The sequence below is a fragment of the Oncorhynchus mykiss genome, chromosome 19, assembly GCF_057628025.1.
Source record: "Oncorhynchus mykiss isolate SJ-2025 chromosome 19, ASM5762802v1, whole genome shotgun sequence".
Taxonomy (NCBI): domain Eukaryota; kingdom Metazoa; phylum Chordata; class Actinopteri; order Salmoniformes; family Salmonidae; genus Oncorhynchus; species Oncorhynchus mykiss.
Window position 1 is genome coordinate 69,538,449 of NC_143040.1, and position 21,847 is coordinate 69,560,295.

At 42.7% G+C, this 21,847-nt stretch overlaps 1 protein-coding gene across 2 annotated transcripts in view; it reads right to left on the reverse strand.

Annotated features, from left to right (window-relative positions):
- Positions 1-19,620, reverse strand: part of sh3yl1 (SH3 and SYLF domain containing 1) — a 47,756-nt gene extending 28,136 nt beyond the window's left edge. Inside the window, exon 1 of one of the 2 annotated variants that reach the window (XM_036955255.2) lies at positions 19,338-19,620. In XM_036955255.2, the coding sequence (XP_036811150.2) occupies position 19,338 (1 nt within the window). In that variant the 5' untranslated portion in view covers positions 19,339-19,620. The remainder of the gene's footprint in view (positions 1-19,337) is intronic. The other variant, XM_036955256.2, reaches the window with a different exon arrangement.
- Between the last annotated feature and the right edge of the window lie 2,227 nt (positions 19,621-21,847).

Here is a 21,847-nt window from a genome sequence, read left to right on the forward strand (position 1 = left end):
AGATCCTCAGACCCCTTCTGAGACCATATGCTGGTGCGGTTGGCCCTGGGTTCCTCCTAAAGCAAGACAATGCAACCTCATGTGACTGGAGTGTGTCTGCAGTTCCTGCAAGAGGAAGGCATTGATGCTATGGACTGGCCCGCCCGTTCCCCAGACCTGAATCCAATTGAGCACATCTGGGACATCATGTCTCGCTCCATCCACCAACGCCACGTTGCACCACAGACTGTCCAGGAGTTGGCGGATGCTTTAGTCCAGGTCTGGGAGGAGATCCCTCAGGAGACCATCCGCCACCTCATAAGGAGCATGCCCAGGCGTTGTAGGGAGGTCATACAGGCACGTGGAGGCCACACACACACACACACTACTGAGCCTCATTTTGACTTGTTTTAAGGACATTACATCAAAGTTGGATCAGCATGTAGTGTGGTTTTCCACTTTAATTTTGAGTGTGACTCTAAATCCAGACCTCCATGGGTTGATCAATTTGATTTCCATTGATAATTTGTGTGATTTTGTTGTCAGCACATTCAACTATATAAAAAAAAGAAGTATTTAACAAGAATATTTCATTCATTCAGATCTAGGATGTGTTATTTTAGTGTTCCCTTTATTTTTTTGAGCAGTGTAGTTAGTCGCTGTAATCCTAGATTCAGGTCATTCGGGCGAGAAAAAAACATCACCCCTATTTGCCAGTCATGTGAGAAACTCGTCATCATGCAAATCAGTCAGATCAGTGACATTTATGGTCAGTTAAGAAAACTTTAAGCTCCTCTCTCAATAAAAAAAAACGTCAATACTTTACCCGTTGATAACAAGCGCACTTCTGTATAGGAATGCATGATATATCGGAAGCGGACGATATTAGCTAAGAACGCCAACATCGGTATAGGCCCAATGTCTAGTTTAACGACAATGTGAAAAACAGATGTCAAAGCTGACGTGCATACCTAATGACGACACGTAAAATGTTGCGCTACACGTGCAACACAGCATTCCTAACCTAGCCCACAATGTCTGCTGTGTGGATCGAGCAGTCAACAAGTCCAGCAGTCATTTGAATGAGCAAGAACATTTGAGTGAGACAAACTCAAAGGCGAAATCCATTAAAACGTCAAGATAATAGAATTCACTACCCTTGACAATCAACCGTTCTCTGTCGTGGATGATGTTGGCTTTCACGACTGGACGAGCACCAGTACACACTAACGTTACCAAATGTTGCCCTACCGGAGTTACACAGTAATAACGTCACTGCTATTAGCTTCACAACATACTATGGAACGCCGTTTGGGTCTTTGCGTGTCAAAAAACACTGACAATAACACTATTTGACAACACTATTTGACTAGTTAAATAAGCTTTAAAATTTGACACATCAAATAACAGTTCTATTACAGAATAGTGTGTGTTCTTAATGTGCACATGCAAGCCAAGAACCACCACAACTAATACCAGTAGCACTGTCAAAGCCGTAAAAAAAGTCTGCAAACAAGCAAACACCGGCCACAAACAATGTTTTTACAATACCGCATTGGTAATAAAGCATCATTTGTTCGACTAGCTAGCTACCTACCTACCTACCTAGCTAGAACCAACACAACCAGCATGATAACAAATGACCAGTAGGAAACTGCAGTCATTTTTACTATTCTTAGCAATGATTAAGGAATCCTTGTGAGTATTAGCTAGGTTGCCACTTGTTGTTCATCTATTGAAATTGAACTTCAGATCATGAACATAAATAGCTAGCCAGCTACTTAACCCTGTTGCCCAAAGCTAACGTTATAAGCAGGCAGCTAGCTTCAGCTGGCTAGTGAGGCTCGACCGGGCCGGGTTATGTGTTGTGAAGCTAGCCACAATAAGGAATTAGGCACAATAGTGGAATTTGCAGTTTGCCTTCAAAAATTATGCAGAAGGTTACAATTGGTGGAATCATGCCATATTTAGACTAGATAATGGTAAACAAGGTTGAAATGTGAAGCAATGAAATGGGGTATCAGTCTACTTGGTGACACCCACAGACCACAACTGTGAAGAGTTTAAGCAAATATTTGCGTTGTAGCGCTTATCGCGGGACTGTGACTGGGGAGGTGATTTAACACAGTCAGCCTATTGTGTGTATTGACGTTCATATTGCACTGTACAGCTTTACCTAAGGATTGGGGATCAATGAAATTGTGTAACAGTCTACTCAATATCCAAGATATATTCCCCCCCCCCCCACAACGTCCTCTTCAGAGTTCTCAGACTCCAAAAACATCCACGCAGTATTGTTTTTCCTCAGGAATAGTGTTCAATACACATGGGTTGACAATAAATGTGGCTCAATTCACAGTTGTTTCAGAGTCCCACAATAAGAGCTACGACACTATTGTTTCTCTGGGTGTCACGGAGTAGACTGATACCCCACGTCGTTGATCCACAATCCATAGGTTAAGGCTGTACAGTGAAATAAGGACGCCCCCAATGCAATTCTAAAGTCTAATAGATCCAGTGTGATTTGAAGGCTAACTGCAAAGTTCACTATTGTGGCTAATCCTTATTGTGTCTAGCTTCACATAGATGGGTCCGACCACCATGAATCAAATAAGAACAGTCTTATAAACTAGGGTTATTTTATATAGCTATATAATTAGCTATCTAAGAATAGCTACTGAAACAGATTTAGTTTTTGAGGAAGAACATTGTTTGCAGCCATCAGCTAGTTACCTTTTTTTAAAAATGTATGACCAGCACTGTAGATGCGCGAGACAACATTACCAGCATCACAGCATATATAGATGAATCGTTGTGACATATGAAATACAAGTGATAGTGTAATAACTACGTTTAAAAAAAAAATGTATGAATGCGTTAAATTAGTGACGTCATATTCAGTTCCTGATTTGACGTGCATCTCATACTCAGTTCCTGATTTGACGTGCATCTCATACTCAGTTCCTGATTTGACGTGCATCTCATATTCAGTTCCTGATTTGACGTGCATCTCACACTCAGTTCCTGATTTGACGTGCATCTCACACTCAGTTCCTGATTTGACGTGCATCTCACACTCAGTTCCTGATTTGACGTGCATCTCATACTCAGTTCCTGATTTGACGTGCATCTCATACTCAGTTCCTGATTTGACGTGCATCTCATACTCAGTTCCTGATTTGACGTGCATCTCATACTCAGTTCCTGATTTGACGTGCATCTCATACTCAGTTCCTGATTTGACGTGCATCTCATACTCAGTTCCTGATTTGACGTGCATCTCATACTCAGTTCCTGATTTGACGTGCATCTCATACTCAGTTCCTGATTTGACGTGCATCTCATACTCAGTTCCTGATTTGACGTGCATCTCATACTCAGTTCCTGATTTGACGTGCATCTCATACTCAGTTCCTGATTTGACGTGCATCTCATACTCAGTTCCTGATTTGACGTGCATCTCATACTCAGTTCCTGATTTGACGTGCATCTCATACTCAGTTCCTGATTTGACGTGCATCTCATACTCAGTTCCTGATTTGACGTGCCTCTCATATTCAGTTCCTGATTTGACGTGCATCTCATATTCAGTTCCTGATTTGACGTGCATCTCATACTCAGTTCCTGATTTGACGTGCATCTCATATTCAGTTCCTGATTTGACGTGCATCTCATATTCAGTTCCTGATTTGACGTGCATCTCATACTCAGTTCCTGATTTGACGTGCATCTCATATTCAGTTCCTGATTTGACGTGCCTCTCATATTCAGTTCCTGATTTGACGTGCATCTCATACTCAGTTCCTGATTTGACGTGCATCTCATACTCAGTTCCTGATTTGACGTGCATCTCATATTCAGTTCCTGATTTGACGTGCATCTCATATTCAGTTCCTGATTTGACGTGCATCTTTTCTGCAAAGACCCAAACGGAGTTCCATAGAAATCCTGGTTGAGAATGAAACGACTGAACAGAAAGAAAGAGGGTTTGATTATGTTTTACTGGTAATGAGGACTTACGTAAATGCCAACAAAATACATGTTTGGTCTGTGTGTGTGTGTGTGTGTGTGTGTGTGTGTGTGTAACCTTTATTTAACTAGGCAAGTCAATAAAGGTTCTACAGCTGCAACATCGAGAGCATCCTGACCGGTTGCATCACTGCCTGGTACGGTAATTGCTTGGCCTCTGACCACAAGGCACTACAGAGTGTTAGTGCGTACAGCCCAGTACATCACTGGAGCAAAGCTGCCTGCCATCCAGGACCTCTACACCAGGCGGTGTCAGAGGAAGGCCCTGAAAATTGTCAAAGACCCCAGCCGCCCTAGTCATAGACTGTTCTCTCTACTACCGCATGGCAAACGGTACCGGAGTGCCAAGTCTAGGACAAAAAGGCTTCTCAACAGTTTTTACCCCCAAGCCATTAGACTCCTGAACAGGAACCAAGTGGGTACCCGGACTATTTACATTGTATGCCTCCCCCGCCCCAAACCCTCTTTTACACTGCTGCTACTCTGTTTATCTTATATGCATAGTCACTTTAACTACACATTCATGTACATACTACCTCAATTGGCCCGACCAACCAGTGCTCCCGCACATTGGCTAACCGGGCTATCTGCATTGTGTCCCACCACCTGCCAACCCCTATTTTACGCTTCTGCTACTCTCTGTTCATCATTTATGCACAGTCACTATAACCATATCTACATGTACATACTACCTCAATAAGCCTGACTAACCGGTGTCTGTTGAAAATAACAGTAGCAAGGCTATATACACAGTCTTTTTACTGTTGTTTTATTTCTTTACTTACCAACACACACACACACACACACACACACACACCCACACACACCCACACACACCATTGGTTAGAGCCTGTAAGTAAGCATTTCACTGTAAGGTCTACACCTGTTTTATTCGGTGCACAAATACTTTGATTTGTTGTCAGTGAAGAACAAATACTTATTTACAACGACGGCCTAACCGAGCCAAAACCCGGACGGCCTAACCGAGCCAAAACCCGGACGGCCTAACCCAGCCAAAACCCGGACGGCCTAACCCAGCCAAAACCCGGACGGCCTAACCCAGCCAAAACCCGGACGGCCTAACCCAGCCAAAACCCGGACGGCCTAACCCAGCCAAAACCCGGACGGCCTAACCCAGCCAAACCCGGACAGCCTAACCCAGCCAAAACCCGGACAGCCTAACCCAGACGGCCCTGGGCCAATTGTGTGCCGCCCTATGAGACTCCCAAATCCAAAGCTGGATGCGATACAGCCTGGATTTGAACCAGGGACTGTAGTGACGCAATTTTTTTTATAAAAACGTTATGGGGTTTTTGGCAAGGAAAATATCAGGTATTGGCCAAAAAAAGTCATATCGGTGTGTCACTACTTCTGTATGTTATAAAAGCGTACATATGGACTGTTTGAAAATGTGAAGATTTTTTACAATTATTTTTAAATGTGAATCTCAATTTTATTTGGTGTACCCCCCCCCCCCCCCCAACGGCATTGCGCGTACCCCAGTTTGGGAATACCTGCTCTAAGGTATGCAATAACTGATGATGCACTAGCCAATTTAGAAATAGCAAATTGGGCAATCTACTAATACAACTTTCAAGAGTCAGCTGAAAGCAGGACAGCCTCCCTGTTTGGGAATACTACTCTAGCCTACCTGTCCTGGGGTCTGTTGTCACATGAACTACAAGGTGACTTACCAGCATTGTTCTAATAGCAGAGGAATGGGTGAATAATAACTACATGAATATCAGTTGGTGAGTGCAGAGTGAACGAGGAATCATCCATCTTGTGATGTCTTTCAAGAAGAGCTCATTCACATGCCCTCGAGCTTTCGCATTTACACAGAGAGACACGAGGGAATCTTGGAGGGTCAGGGATATCCGTAGGCTGGGTAAAGGAATGTTCATGTGGGTATAAATTAGTACATTGTATTTAAGTACATCCACAATGTGCCATGAAGCAGCTCAGCCTAATAGACCAGCATCCCACAGGACACACACACAGATGCCCATCCCTTGACCAAGTATAGACAGTCTTCTGGGGGGGGGGGGTGGGTTGTGCTTCCTAACCACCGATACCATCTGCTGTTCAGGACTATTTAATGTGTCACCTGTGGCTAATGTCCCCCCCCCCCACCCAACATCAGCTGACTACTACTACCCCCCCCCCCCCTTCTCGCTCTCTCTCTCTCTGGGCGCAGTGCTGTGTGGTGTTACAGGAGGCCCTGGGCTGCACACATGCACACGCGTGTGACCAAATGAGCACAAAACATTCAAAATGAACTCTGTGGATCATGGGTTTAGTTTGTGACACTGAACTTGTTGTCTGGTATATTTATAAAAAAACAATACATTCCTATCTGGGTCACCGAATGGCTATAAAAACACATGTGACTGACTATGTTAGTGATTCCAGGGGTGGCCAAACCTGTGCTCCGGCAAAAGCTGGAGGGTCTTTCAGGGTACATTGAGTCATTTAGCAGACGCTCTTATCCAGAAGAGACTTACAGTTAAGTGCATATATTTAAATATGTTTTTCCTCCATTATATTCATTTAGTTGTATTATCTTACCTGGTGTTACGGATTTTATTTTATTTTTTTAAAAGGACAATGTAGGATTTTTTATTTCAATAACAGAAATTGAAAATAAAAAGAGAGTTGAAAATAAAGGAGAAGGGAGAGCCAGAACAGAAGCCTATTGTTTGAGAAATATATTCTGTGTGATAGTGAGCCGCTGTACAAATGAGATAGTCACAAGATGGCATTACAAAAAAAAAAAAAGGCACATCAAGGTCATTGTATTGTTCAGAAGGGTTAAATGGAAAAGTGAAATACGGACACTGACTGTCTATAACCTACCACACACAATATTCACTTCTGCAGCAGGGTTGGAAAAGGGTTGAAACTTTCCAGTAATTTACCATGGAAAGTAACACCCTGGAATTTGGGGAATTTTGCTTCCATTTTTTTTTTTATTATTATTTTTTTTTTTTAAGTTCTAAACTAACAGTGAACCATTTTTTTGTGATATACAAAATAAAGCAAGTATAGGTCTTGTGACATATTTTGGTTAAACTATCCCCCAATTCAATGGAATTGCAACCCTCTGCATGCACAGTGCATATCCTTCCATCACATGTACAGCTGATTCTCAAGATCTTGCATAGTAATGAGATGCTATTGAGATGCACACTACTACACTGTCTGAGCCCAGGACTACATGCTTTCTGGTACGTTTTCAGTACATTACTGGGTTGGGTGAATGTCATAAAATGTAAAGTCAGCGAAAAAAAAAGAAACATCTTTTTCAGGACCATGTCTTTCAAAGAGAATTCGTAAAAAGATCTTCATTGTAAAGGGTTTAAACACTGTTTCTCATGCTTGTTAAATGAACCATAAACAATTAATAATCATGCACCTGTGGAACGGTCATCAGAAGTTTTTTTTTGACTCAATGGAGTAACGTAGTCAGAAAGGCTGATGAATGTCTTGCTTGAGCTGTGTATGCAACTGGTTCACCTCTGATGCTCACAGGCAATGTGTATTGGAAGAGATTTCTGAATGTTCTTCGCCCAGCATACACCCCTCCAACCAGACATGCTTTAGCTACTCATTTGCTGGATGCAGAGGTCAACAGAGTTCAAGTGGAGGTCAAGCAAATCATAGAAAGCAGACTGTATTGAAATCATCTCTGATGGGTGGTCAGATGTTTGTGGTCAAGGGATAATTAACTACATCATCTCCACCACTCAACCAGTATTCTACAAGACCACAGACAAGGGTCTCTACATTGCAGATGAGCTGAAGGCAGTCATCAATGACCTTGGACCACAGAAGGTATTTGCACTGGTGACAGACAAGGCTGTGAACATGAAGGCTGCTTGGTCTAAAGTGGAGGAGTCCTACCCTCAATTCACTGCCCCAGATTGCAACTGGTCCTTGTTTTGGATCACACACGGGTTGAGAAATTGGTGGCAATCTGGGCGAATTTGAGGCTTTTTGAGCCTGACAACGAGCCATCCTCAACTAGGTTGGAAAGTGACAGTGAAGATGAGGCTTCAGAGTCTGATGTTCAAGAGGTGAACATTGAGGGCCAAAATTTTAAAAAAAAGCATTATACACATAGTGATACTTGTTGGTAGGAAACACCACACAGTCAAGTTCCTACATACATGACCTAAACTATGGACACCTGCTCGTCGATAACCTCATTCCAATATCATGGGCATTATATGGCGGTGGTTCCCCCCCCTTCGCTGCTCTAACAGCCTCCACTCTTTTGAGAAGTCTTTCCATCAGATGTTGGAACATCAGAAGCAAGTCAGAAGCAAGTCCCTGCAGCATTCAGCCATTAGAGCATTAGTGAGGTTGGGAACTGATGTTGGGAGATTAGGCCTGGATCGCAGTCGGCGTTCCAATTCATCCCAAAGGTGTTTGATGGGGTTGAGGTCAGGGCTCTGTGCAGGCCAGTCAGTCTTCACACCGATCTCGACAAACCATTACTTCACGGACCTCGCTAAGTGCACGAGGGCACTAGCATTTTGAAAACAGTAAAGGGCCTTCCGCAAACCGTTGCCACAAAGATGGAAGCACAAAAACGTCCAGAATGCTGTAGTGTTAAGATTTCACTTCACTGGAACTAAGGGGCATTGTTCCATGACAAACAGCCCCATACCATTATTCCTCCTCCACCAAACTGTATAGTTGGTACTATGCATTCAGGCAGGTAGCGTTCTCCTGGCCTCCGCCAAACCCAGATTAGTCCATCGGACTGCCAGATGGTGAAGCGTGAATCATCCCTACAGAGAAGGCGTAGTCTGGCTTTTTAATGGCGGTTATGGGGCAGTGGCTTCTTGCTTGCTTGCTGAACAGCCTTTCAGGTTATGTCGATATAGGACTTGTTTTACTGTGGATCTAGATACTTTTGTACCCGTTTCCTTCAACATCTTCACAAGGTCCTTTGCTGTTGTTCTGGGTTTGATTTGCACTTTTCACACCAAAGTACGTTCATCTCTAGGAGACAGAACGCGTCTCCTTCCTGAGCGGTATGACAGCTGCGTGGTCCCATGGTGTTTATACTTGCGTACTATTGTTTGTACAGATGAACGTGGTACCTTCAGGCATTTGGAAATTGCTCCCAAGGATGAACCAGACTTGTGGAGGTCTACAATTTTGAAAAACGAGTTAATGACTCCAACCTAAGTGCATGTAAACTTCTGACTTCAACTGTATATATTTTTTTTTTTAAAGTTTTTTTTCCAGAAAAAGACAAAATGTTTTTTTCCTTTAAATAGCCTCAAAAAAATGTATTCCTTTGTAATTTGGCAACGATCTTTATGTCCATTTGTTACATTTTTAATGGTTTTGTATTATTTGGAAAGAAATCCTTACAGTAAATTGTCATTGAGGGTGAGAGGTTCTCTTTCCCCCCCCCCCATCTGCTTAACATATTTAGCTTCCACTTTCAGCTAATTATTTTTGGTAGCATTACTGGGAGATTCAGGAAGAATTGTGCCATTTTCACCATATATATTTCATCCAGTTAGCTTCATCTCTGTGGAACTGTTTTTATTGCCATCTACCTGTACGAACAGTTAATGCATTTCCCTTGTTTAGTCTCGTCTCTTCAGACACACTGCTTTTTGATTCATATTGAATGACACGTTTTTAAAAAAAAAAGTACATATAAAAAAAAAGGTATCCCAACCAATAAGGGGATTTGATTAATTTATTATTGTACTGGATCATTTTGTCTTAAGAATACGTTGTTCTCCAGTAGACGGACTACATTTCCAATATCCCAGGAAATTCTGTAAGAGTTATGTGAAGGCCAGTCCACGTGGAAATTCTGTAAGAGTTATGTGAAGGCCAGTCCACGTGGAAATTCTGTAAGAGTTATGTGAAGGCCAATTAGACGATCCAATTGCATTCTGTCCCCGATCAATACTTGAACCTTTGATGCAAGCTAGAAAGAGAGAAGTCGTCAAGACCACTAGCTTGATTAAGTCTCCTTCATGAAGATCTCACTAGGGTTTTTTTTAGTCGCCAAATATCCATTATTTCTAATGTGTCCATAACATTTGTGATCTCCTTAAGGGCACGGTGCATAACACTGTTATAGTCTCCCACTATAATGATTTGATCGTTTGTTGCCTGTAAGTTCAATAAATTGGCATACATATTTTGGAAGGAGTATGGATCATCCTGATTTGGACCATACAGATTAACGAGCCAATTCTGTTTTTCATTCACTTTCATATTCAAAAGGATCCAACTTCCTAGTGAATCATTCCTGACTATTTGCACATTTCAGATCAACATTTATTAATTAATAGCATCACACCTTTTGAGTTCCTTTGTCCAGGACAGAAAATGTAACCACCCCATTCCCTTTTTCCACACAACTTTCTTTAAGGATGTAGAGTGAATTTCCTGTAAACAGTAATATCTAAAATATTCCTTTAGCCACATAGCAGATGATAAAAAAAAGATCAGTCTAAGCCATTACAATTATAACTGGCTATACTTAATTCACCCCTTACCATAACTAAACACTATTCTCAGGCTAAAATGTACCATACGTGCCTGTAAAGTTACTGCCATAAGAGTAATGATGGTCAAAGACAGACATCAAAACTTCTGATGTTTACGATTCAAGAAATAGGTTCTAGCAAGATTTGTTTTATTCCCTTGCCTGTGAGCCAATGTTGGAAAATTGAGTCAAGATGTGTGTAGTAGATCTGAGTAGAGTGATGTGTGTGATATTGGATGTGATTAATGAGTGCGTGTTTGTGTATGAAGTCTAGATAGGAGTAAGACTATAATGTGAGGTGTAAATATATAACTCAAACAATTTGCAGTGTTGAGTGTCCGTGTCTAACATGAAGCATAGCCTTAGTATTCAGGATGATAATTGTAATCCATACATCACAATTGCATCATAATTACATGAAACATCATTTTGATAAAAAAATAAAAAATCCCAGCATTTCTATAGTAAGTGACGTTTCACACAATTATGAAAGAGACCATGCATTACTATAGACGGCTTCACTACAGTACAAACGTATCCTGTACAATATGTTATTACTCCCTAACATCCCCGTTCTGATATCTTCCCATTGCTTGTCGTAAAACATGTTGACAAAGATACAAAATATTGACAAACAAAAAAACATACAATTATTGAGAAGTTCTTGACAAGAGAGAGGAGAGAAGATGGATCAAGTGCACACACGCATATCAACTTCAAAGTGATCAGATATTTTTTTTTACAGTCCCCATAACTCTATTTAATAATAATAATTTTGAATAATTTTGCACGCCCAATTTTTCAGTTTTTGATTTGTTAAAAAAGTTTGAAATATCCAATAAATGTCGTTCCATTTCATGATTGTGTCCCACTTGTTGATTCTTCACAAAAAAATAGTTTTATATCTTTATGTTTGAAGCCTGAAATGTGGCAAAAGGTCGCAAAGTTCAAGGGGGCCGAATACTTTCGCAAGGCACTGTATATACACATACATACATATATACACACACACACCTGTTCTGAAAGGCCCCAGAGTCTGCAACACCACTAAGCAAGGGCCACCACAAAGCAAGCAGTATTATGACAACCAAGGAGCTCTCCAAACAGGTCAGGGACAAAGTTGTGGAGAAGTACAGCTCATGGTTTGGTTATAAAAATAAAAAATATATATATATTTTTTTTTAATCTTAAACTTTGAACGTCCCACGGAGCACCAAAACATGGAAAGGCACCACAAACCTGCCAAGAGAGGGTCGCCCACCAAAAACACACAGACCAGGCAAGCAGGGCATTAATAAGAGGCAACAAAGAGACCCCTGAAGGAGCTGCAAAGCTCCAGTGGAGAATCTATCCATAAGACCACTAAGCCGTACACTCCAGTGCTGGGCTTTACGAAAGAGTGGCCAGAAAATTTAAAAAAGCAAAGATGTTTGGTGTTCGCCAAAAGGCATGTGGGAGACTTCCCAAACATATGGAACAAGGTACTATGGTCGGATGAAACAAATTGAGCTTTTTGGCCATCAAGGGAAACACTGACGCAAACACAACACCTCCCATCGCCCCGAGAACACCATCCCCAATGTTTTTCCATCAGCACGGACAGGGAAACTGGTAGGAATTGAAGGAACGATGGATGGTGGTAAATACACGGACATTATTGAGGGAAACCGGTTTCAGTCTACCAGAGATTTGAGATTGGGACAGAATTTCATCTTCCAGCAGGACAATGACCCTAAGCATAATGCTAAAGCAAACACTCTAGTGGTTTAAGGGGAAACATTTAAATGTATTGGAATGGCCTAGTCAAAGCTCAGACCTCAATCCAATTGGGAATCTGTGGTATGACTTAAAGATTGTTGTACACCAGTGGAACCCATCCAACTTGAAGGAGCTGGAAGAGTTTTGCCTTGAAGAATGGGCAAAAATCCCAGTGGCTAGATGTGCCAAGCTTATAGAGACATTCCCCAAGATACTTGCAGCTGTAATAGCTGCAAAAGGTGGCTCTACAAAGTATTGACTTCTTTCCTTGTGTGTTATTTTCTCCCTGATCCCTAAACATCTTTGCTGCGTGCATTTTCTCCCTGATCCCTAAACATCTTTGCTGTGTGTTATTTTCTCCCTGATCCCTAAACATCTTTGCTGCGTGCATTTTCTCCCTGATCCCTAAACATCTTTGCTGCGTGCATTTTCTCCCTGATCCCTAAACATCTTTGCTGCGTGCATTTTCTCCCTGATCCCTAAACATCTTTGCTGCGTGCCAGAAGCAGATGAGAGAACTTTACGGATGTCATTGGCAACTTGATTGAACGCTTCAATCTGTCAATCTGTACAACATATTTTCTGGTTTATTTTAGTCTTCTAGTATGGCAACAAGTAATGACAGACTCTGCCAAGTCCAACAACCAGATGTTCCGGTTTTTCAGGGGGAGTGGAAAGAGTTCCTGTGACAGGACTTGTGCTTTTGGACGTTAACAGGGCGACATGCCATCTTAAACTCCTCTTCCACATTTACTCTGTTATGAACAGTGGGGAGCCTCACAACAGTTCGTTTCTCTTCTTGTCAAGACCAGTATGGAGATGATCTAGTTTCAGGTGTTTCTTTCACTGCTACGTTAGGTTATCACAGAAGAGAAGCGGCATACATCTAATAATAGACAAGTTGACTAACACAAACCCTACCAAAACGTTGGAAGTTATAAGAAGAAACAGGGCCCATCGTACAGGGAGCTCCAGAAGTATTGGGAAACGATACCATTAACAAAAGAAAGTGAACGCAGGCTGTCAGCCTTCATCTGAGGGTATTTTCATCCATATCAGGTGAACTATTAAGAAATCACAACACTTTATCACATAGGAGAACCCCCCCCCCCCCCCATTTTAGGGAACCAAAAGTATTGGGACAAATTCACTTGTGTATTAAAAGTAGTAAAAAAAATACAAGTTGGTCCCATATTCATAGCACGCAATGACTACATCAAGTTTGTGTCACTACAAACCTGTTGGATGCATTTGCTGTTTGTTTTGGTTGTGTTTCAAGTTATTTTGCGCCCAATAGAAATGAATGGTAAATACTGTATGGTATCATTTCAGAGTCACTTTTATTGTAAATAAGATAAGGTTCTAAACACTTCTACATTAAATGTGGATGCTACCATGGTTACGGATAAGTTACTGAATTAATTCGTTAATGATGAGTAACAAAGTTAGACGCACAAATATAAAACTGTCCCAAAACTGAGCACACAGTAAATTAGGCTTTAAAAAAAATAAAAAAGGCACTGCCTGTACAGCTCTTTCTACATTAGCAGGTCGGGCCTCAGATGTGCACTTTATTACATGGAGTTAGGCGGTTGCAGGTGAACAAACAGCTGACCCGCTCATCACTAACACACATATGCATGTCTAGCAGATCCATTAGTAACTAATGAGAACATCAGGCCTCAATAGGAGGCCGTCAAATCACCACCACGCTAATGAACGCAGACACTAATGACTATCCAATTACTGCTTAATACACAGTTAACACACGGCTAATGAACAATCAGAGAGAGCGAGAGAATGAAAAAAAAAAAAAAATCCAGAGGGTTTATGAATGAGCTTGTGGCCTGGGTAAGATCACATGAACTACAGTATTTATTTTATTTTACCTTTAGGCAAGTCAGTTAAGAACAAATTCTTATTTTCAATGACGGCCTTGTTCAGGGGCAGAACAACAAATTTGTACCTTGTCAGCTCGGGGGTTTGAACTTGCAACCTTCCGGTTACTAGTCCAACGCACTAGGCTACCCTGCCACTCCAGTACTGTTACACACATTCATTTAACCTGTACATGTCACAGAAGCTAAGGGTGTGTGTTACCCTGGGGACTGTCAGAGATACACACATATGGACCATTTCCATCTAAACAAGGACCCATGAGCAACATGTGAAGCTCATAGAAGCATGTCAAAATTGGGGAAAAAAGAAAGTTAAGAATTCATATGAGAAATTAAGCAAAAGTTTTTTTGTAACCATTTTCCATCCCAACCATGTGGAATGGAGAAAAAGCTTTGATTTCTGATCAGATGGAAAAGTCTTCAAACCTCTTGACATTCTTACGTTACAACTTATTCTAAAAATAAAATCAAAGTTGTATATTTTGTTCTCACTCGAATGACACCACGAAGCAAAATCGTTTTTTTCCTTTTTTTTTTCTTCTAAATTGTTGATAATTTATTAAGATATGTAAATGTGATATGTAAGTATTCAGACCTTTTTACTAGCAACAAGCACCAGTATTTGAGATTTTCCCCTTCTCTGCAGATCCTCTCAAGCTCTGTCAGGTTGGATGGGGAGAGTTGCAGCATAGCTATTTTCAGGTCTCGCCAGAGATATTTGATCCGAGTTCAAATCCAGGCTCTGGCTGAGCTACTCAAGGACATTCAGAGAATAGTCTCGAAGCCACTCCTGCATGGTCTTGGCTGTGTGCTTAGGGTCGATGTCCAGTTCGAAGGTGAACCTTTGCCCCAGTCTGAATATCTGAGCGCTCGAGCCGGTATTCATCAAGAAGGATCTCTGTACTTTGTTCAGTTCATCTTTGCCTCGATCCTGACTAGTCTCCCCAGTCCCTGCCACTGAAAAACATCCCCAAAGCATGATGCCGCCAACACCATGCTTCACCGTAACGATGTTCCCAGGTTTCGGCAAACTCCAAGCGGGCTGTCATGTGCCTTTTACTGAGGGTAGTCTTCAGTCTGGCCAATCTACCATAAAGGCCTGATTGGTGGACTTCTGCAGAGATGGTTGTCCTTCTGGAAGGTTATCCCATATCCACAGAGGAACTCTGGAGCTCTTCAGAGTGACCATCAGGTTCTTAGTCACCTCCCGGACCAAGGCCCTTCTCCCCAGATTGGTCGGGCGGCCTTCAATGGTGCATAAATGTTTTGGTACACTTCCCCAGATCTGTATCTCGACACAATCTTGTCTCTGAGCTCTAGGATGAATTCCTTCCACCTCGTGGCTTAGTTTTTGCTCTGACATACACGGTCAACTGTGGGACATCAGACAGGTGTGTACCTTTCCAAATCATATCCAATCAAGTTGTAGAAATATCTCAAGGAAGATCAATGGAAACGAGCACCGGCGCTCAATTTCATTTACTTGGAGGAATAATCTTGAAGATATTTTCTCATTTCTCTCCCTCATGATGATGGTTGACAGAAGTAACAAGTAGAAAGTAGATCTTAAGCCAATTACTTCCTGTTTAATGATATCAAGTTTGTGAATTATTAATTGAATAAAACCCAATTATGTTACCAAATCGAATGGAATTACCGACATTGAAATTTGCTACAATGGGAAAATGAAAAGTAGTCACAAACCACAGCTGGGTCACCTGCTACTGTCACACTTCTATTTAGCTCGTAACCATTTTTCCTTCCTTCCGTCTGGTAGTCAAAGCGAGCCTCTCTTTCCCTCCAAGCATCCTAAACCACTGAGCCCACACCGGAAAACCATATATTTCACAAGTTTGGACAGTAAAGAAAACTAGAATACACCAGATTATAAAAATGGTACTATCTACTGTACTAAACTAATGTCCAAACTTGTGAAACAGACATCTATGATTGTCTCAGACTTGGTCTAGACTAACCAAATGTAGTCTTGTTTGGGGACAGAGCTAATTACAATAGCCAGCGTGTAGAATAACCAAATATGCTAAAGAACGATACTGCAATATTTCTAACTTTGTACCTATTCAGGATTTCACCATGAAGAGAAGACATAATAATAATGATGCATTTCTCTATAGTACAGATCAGGGACCCATTATGTAATTCTGTGCTCATCCATCCTTTGAGTCAAAATCAAAATTGCATTTGACACATGCGCCAAATACAAACAGGTATAGACTTTACTGTGAAATGCTTACTTACAAGCCTTTAAACATTGTACGGCCCCAGTATATTTCAGCTCCACACAAGCCTTTAACCAACAACGCAGCTAAGAAAATATTTACTAAATAAACTAAAATGTAAAAAGTGCTTTTATTTAAACAGAAAGTAACAATTGTGAGGCTATATACATGGGGTACCGGTCAATGTGTAGGGTCCCGGTTAGTCGAGGTAATTTGTACATGTAGGTAAGAGTAAAGTGACTAAGCAAAGATAATAAATAGTGAGTAGCAGTAGTGTAAAATCAAAAGGGGGAGGGGGGGGGTCAATGCAAATAGCCCGGGTGGCCATGTGATTAATTGTTCAGCAGTCCTATGGCTTGGGGGGGTAGAGGCTGTTAAGGAGCTTTATGGACTGAGACTTGGCGCTCCGGTTCCGACTTGGGTGACTGGAGTCGGATCATTTTTTGGGCCTTCCTCTGGCACGCCTAGTATATAGGTCCTAGATGGTAGGAAGCATGGCCCAAGTTATGTACTGGGCTGTACGCACTACCCTCTGTATTGCCGTAAGGTCAGATGCCGAGCAATTGCCATACCAGGCAGTGATGCAACTGTTTAGGATGAGCTCGATGGTGCAGCTGTAGAACTTTGATGATCTGGGGACCCATAAATTCCTGTGTCTCCTGAGAGGAATTAAGACAATCCATCATCAAAACTTTCTTGGTGTGTTTGTACCATGATATATTTTGTTGGTGATGTGGACATCAAGGAACTTAACTTTCGACCTGCTCCACTACAGCTCGTTGATGTGAAAGGCGGCATGTTTGGTCCTTCATTTCCTGTAGTCCACGATCATCTCCGTTGTCTTTCTCACGTTGAGAGAGGTTGTTGTCCTGGCACCACACTGCCAGGTATCTGACCTGTCTCGTCATTGTCGGTGATCAGGCCTACCACTGTTGTGTCGTCAGCAAACTTAACGATGGAGTCGTGCTTGGCCATGCAGTCGTGGGTTAACAGGGAGTACAGCAAGGGACTAAGCACGCACGCCTGAGGGGCCACAGTGTTGAGGATCAGCTAGATGTGGCTGGGGGGAGTTGGGGTTTACAGCATTTCCTTCACATGACGCGTCACTTTACACAAGTGTGTCTGGGTAAGAATCTAACAATTATAACATATTTACACCTGGACATTTTAAATATTCCTACTATGCCAGTAACCATTTCACTGTACCGTTTACACCTTCTGTATCCTGTGCATGTGATGTATAAACGTACATTTAATTACATATAGTGTGTGTTTACCAGAGACGGTAATGTGAACAACAACATGACCTGCACCAAAGTCAGATTAGGATGTAGGCCAAGGACTAGATAAAAGGGTATTTTTTACCTGGAGATGTTCCTTATTGTAAGCTACTACTTTTAGTTTTGAAAATGTGGATTGTTTTGAACATGGCCCATACATGTGAATTCTTAAAGAGATGGGCGGGGCTAAGGCTTAAGAGGGTGTGAACCACACTGCATGGGTGGTAGACAAAGAAGAGCTCTCCGGTAGGTGTACCAAAAAAACATTCACGGGCCATTTTCTCAAAAGTGGGGTTACAGGTTTATCAACTTTCAAAGCAGAATTACTTTCCCACTGTTCCTCAAAAACAGTGTATGGCTCACCATTGTATTTATTATAGCAGTGAGTTTTTACTCTTATTAACATATTTTCCTCTATGAACAAGTCTTATAAATTGAAAAATTATTTTTTACAGCTTATTAGCGTAAATTACACCTAATATGTTCCCCTTGTTGATGATGCTCATTTTATATATATATATATATATATATATATGATTGAACTAAAAGATTACATGTAACAAAAATGATACGAAATTGAATGAAACAACATATGCTAATATGATGTACAATACTCCATTATGTTTCTATATGATAATAGCATAACATATATATATAATATATAACATACATATATATATGCCGTATACTATTTTTTTAACAGTTTCATTAATTCTAATTAACTTAAGTCATTATGACACACCCCTCACTATTGTCATTGGTTACACTAATTGCACTGTTTGTCTACATAACCTGTCTCATCACATTACCCTGAGGAAGGCACAGGTGATGCCGAAACATTGGTAAAGACCTATTAAATTGCTGGGAGATTACACATGGAGTGTGCGACTTTATTTTGATTGTTTATTCTTTACAACAACAACAACAACAACAAAAACACACCACTTCAAATGTAGACCAAAATGAGGTGGTCGGTCACATTTCATTATTTCTATCAGATCAACACACATTCGTCATGCAAATCAAACGTTGTAAAAGTAGGCCAGACCTGTTTAGCATCATTAGCACTTGCTTTCATGTTTCTATGACAAACTATGCTAAAGTTATTGCAAAGAAGTTATTTAAATTAAGTTCTATATGATACGATTATTTCTATCGAAACAACACAAGAACATATGCAAATCAAAGGTTGAACAAGTAGTCGAGAAATGTTTTGACAAAATACTACTTGTTTTGACGTTTATGACAATCAATTCATACGTTATGACAAGAGATTTAACGTCTGTTGAATGTCTGATATAAAACCTACTTCGGTGAATAAAATACCTCAACGTGTTTGTTTATCACGTGACTTTCCTGTTCTATTTCTCTCCTGTTTTATCTAACAGATTATTTTCATATTTCATATTATTCTCAACAAAAGAGAGAAAAGCCATCATATCCAAACTAGTTTTAAAACTTTCATCGTTGTTTGGCCAAACTGACCGTCATTCTGTCTCTCCCACAGACAACGACGAGAGGGAGGCAGTATAAGTCCGGAAACACAGTTGCTACAGCATACCAACCCCACAAAACACATTTAATAATGAGCTATAACTTATTATATAAAAAATGAGATACTTACTTTTATCAACTGTGACTTGTTTCGCTTCAGTTCGTCAGTTAGTTTGTTAGACTTCTACCATAGTCACCTGCGGCAGGTAAGTAATAAAATAGCGTCCTTACACACCTGTTACCCTGGCTGTCTCGTGTGCTGCCAGAAAGACCTCGTCTCAATTTAATTACACTCATACATATCAAATGGTCACATGAACAATCAAACAGAAACATATGGAACTATGAATCCCATTATATGGAAAAGGTAACACAAATTAGGTATGCGTGTCATCTATAGACTGTTTTCGACCGTTTTAATAACTTTACAGACAGGCAGCGTCTGGACAGCTGGATAAGGGAATGTGACGCCTATGCCATCAACATCAGGACCTGCTTGCGCGCTCACGTGTGTTGTAACTGCAGTGCGCGTACCGGCAGACAGAAGTATATACAGGTAGGCCTACCATTAGCCAAGTGTTGTTGGCCAATGCGTTGTCATTCTTTGAGGAATCATTCCCTGACTCTGTCACTACAGGACAAGCCACTCTTTGTAAACAAGATTCTAAATAACATAAGTCTCTCTGTGGCTGGGCGGCAGGTAGCCTAGTGGTTAGAGTGGAGGGGCGGCAGGTAACCTAGTGGTTAGAGTGGAGGGGTGGCAGGTAACCTAGTGGTTAGAGTGGAGGGGCGGCAGGTAACCTAGTGGTTAGAGTGGAGGGGAGGCAGGTAACCTAGTGGTTAGAGTGGAGGGGCGGCAGGTAACCTAGTGGTTAGAGTGGAGGGGCGGCAGGTAGCCTAGTGGTTAGAGTGGAGGGGCGGCAGGTAACCTAGTGGTTAGAGTGGAGGGGAGGCAGGTAACCTAGTGGTTAGAGTGGAGGGGCGGCAGGTAGCCTAGTGGTTAGAGTGGAGGGGCGGCAGGTAGCCTAGTGGTTAGAGTGGAGGGGCGGCAGGTAACCTAGTGGTTAGAGTGGAGGGGCGGCAGGTAGCCTAGTGGTTAGAGTGGAGGGGCGGCAGGTAGCCTAGTGGTTAGAGTGGAGGGGCGGTAGGTAGCCTAGTGGTTAGAGTGGAGGGGCGGCAGGTAACCTAGTGGTTAGAGTGGAGGGGCGGCAGGTAACCTAGTGGTTAGAGTGGAGGGGCGGCAGGTAACCTAGTGGTTAGAGTGGAGGGGCGGCAGGTAACCTAGTGGTTAGAGTGGAGGGGCGGCAGGTAGCCTAGTGGTTAGAGTGGAGGGGCGGCAGGTAGCCTAGTGGTTAGAGTGGAGGGGCGGCAGGTAGCCTAGTGGTTAGAGTGGAGGGGCGGCAGGTAGCCTAGTGGTTAGAGTGGAGGGGCGGCAGGTAGCCTAGTGGTTAGAGTGGAGGGGCGGCAGGTAGCCTAGTGGTTAGAGTGGAGGGGCGGCAGGTAGTCTAGTGGTTAGAGTGGAGGGGCGGCAGGTAGCCTAGTGGTTAGAGTGGAGGGGCGGCAGGTAGTCTAGTGGTTAGAGTGGAGGGGCGGCAGGTAACCTAGTGGTTAGAGTGGAGGGGCGGCAGGTAACCTAGTGGTTAGAGTGGAGGGGCGGCAGGTAACCTAGTGGTTAGAGTGGAGGGGAGGCAGGTAACCTAGTGGTTAGAGTGGAGGGGCGGCAGGTAACCTAGTGGTTAGAGTGGAGGGGCGGCAGGTAACCTAGTGGTTAGAGTGGAGGGGCGGCAGGTAACCTAGTGGTTAGAGTGGAGGGGCGGCAGGTAACCTAGTGGTTAGAGTGGAGGGGCGGCAGGTAGCCTAGTGGTTAGAGTGGAGAGGCGGCAGGTAGTCTAGTGGTTAGAGTGGAGGGGCGGCAGGTAACCTAGTGGTTAGAGTGGAGGGGCGGCAGGTAGCCTAGTGGTTAGAGTGGAGGGGCGGCAGGTAGCCTAGTGGTTAGAGTGGAGGGGCGGCAGGTAACCTAGTGGTTAGAGTGGAGGGGCGGCAGGTAACCTAGTGGTTAGAGTGGAGGGGCGGCAGGTAACCTAGTGGTTAGAGTGGAGGGGCGGCAGGTAACCTAGTGGTTAGAGTGGAGGGGCGGCAGGTAACCTAGTGGTTAGAGTGGAGGGGCAGCAGGTAACCTAGTGGTTAGAGTGGAGGGCGGCAGGTAGCCTAGTGGTTAGAGTGGAGGGGCGGCAGGTAGCCTAGTGGTTAGAGTGGAGGGGCGGCAGGTAGCCTAGTGGTTAGAGTGGAGGGGCGGTAGGTAGCCTAGTGGTTAGAGTGGAGGGGCGGCAGGTAGCCTAGTGGTTAGAGTGGAGGGCGGCAGGTAACCTAGTGGTTAGTGTGGAGGGGCTGCAGGTAACCTAGTGGTTAGAGTGGAGGGGCGGCAGGTAACCTAGTGGTTAGAGTGGAGGGGCGGCAGGTAACCTAGTGGTTAGAGTGGAGGGGCGGCAGGTAGCCTAGTGGTTACATTGTTGGACTAGTAACCAAAAGGTTGCAAGATCAAATCCCTGAGCTGACAAGGTAAAAATCTGTCATTCTTCCCTTGAACAAGGCAGTTAACCCTCTGTTCCTAGGCTGTTATTGAAAAATAAGAATTTGTTC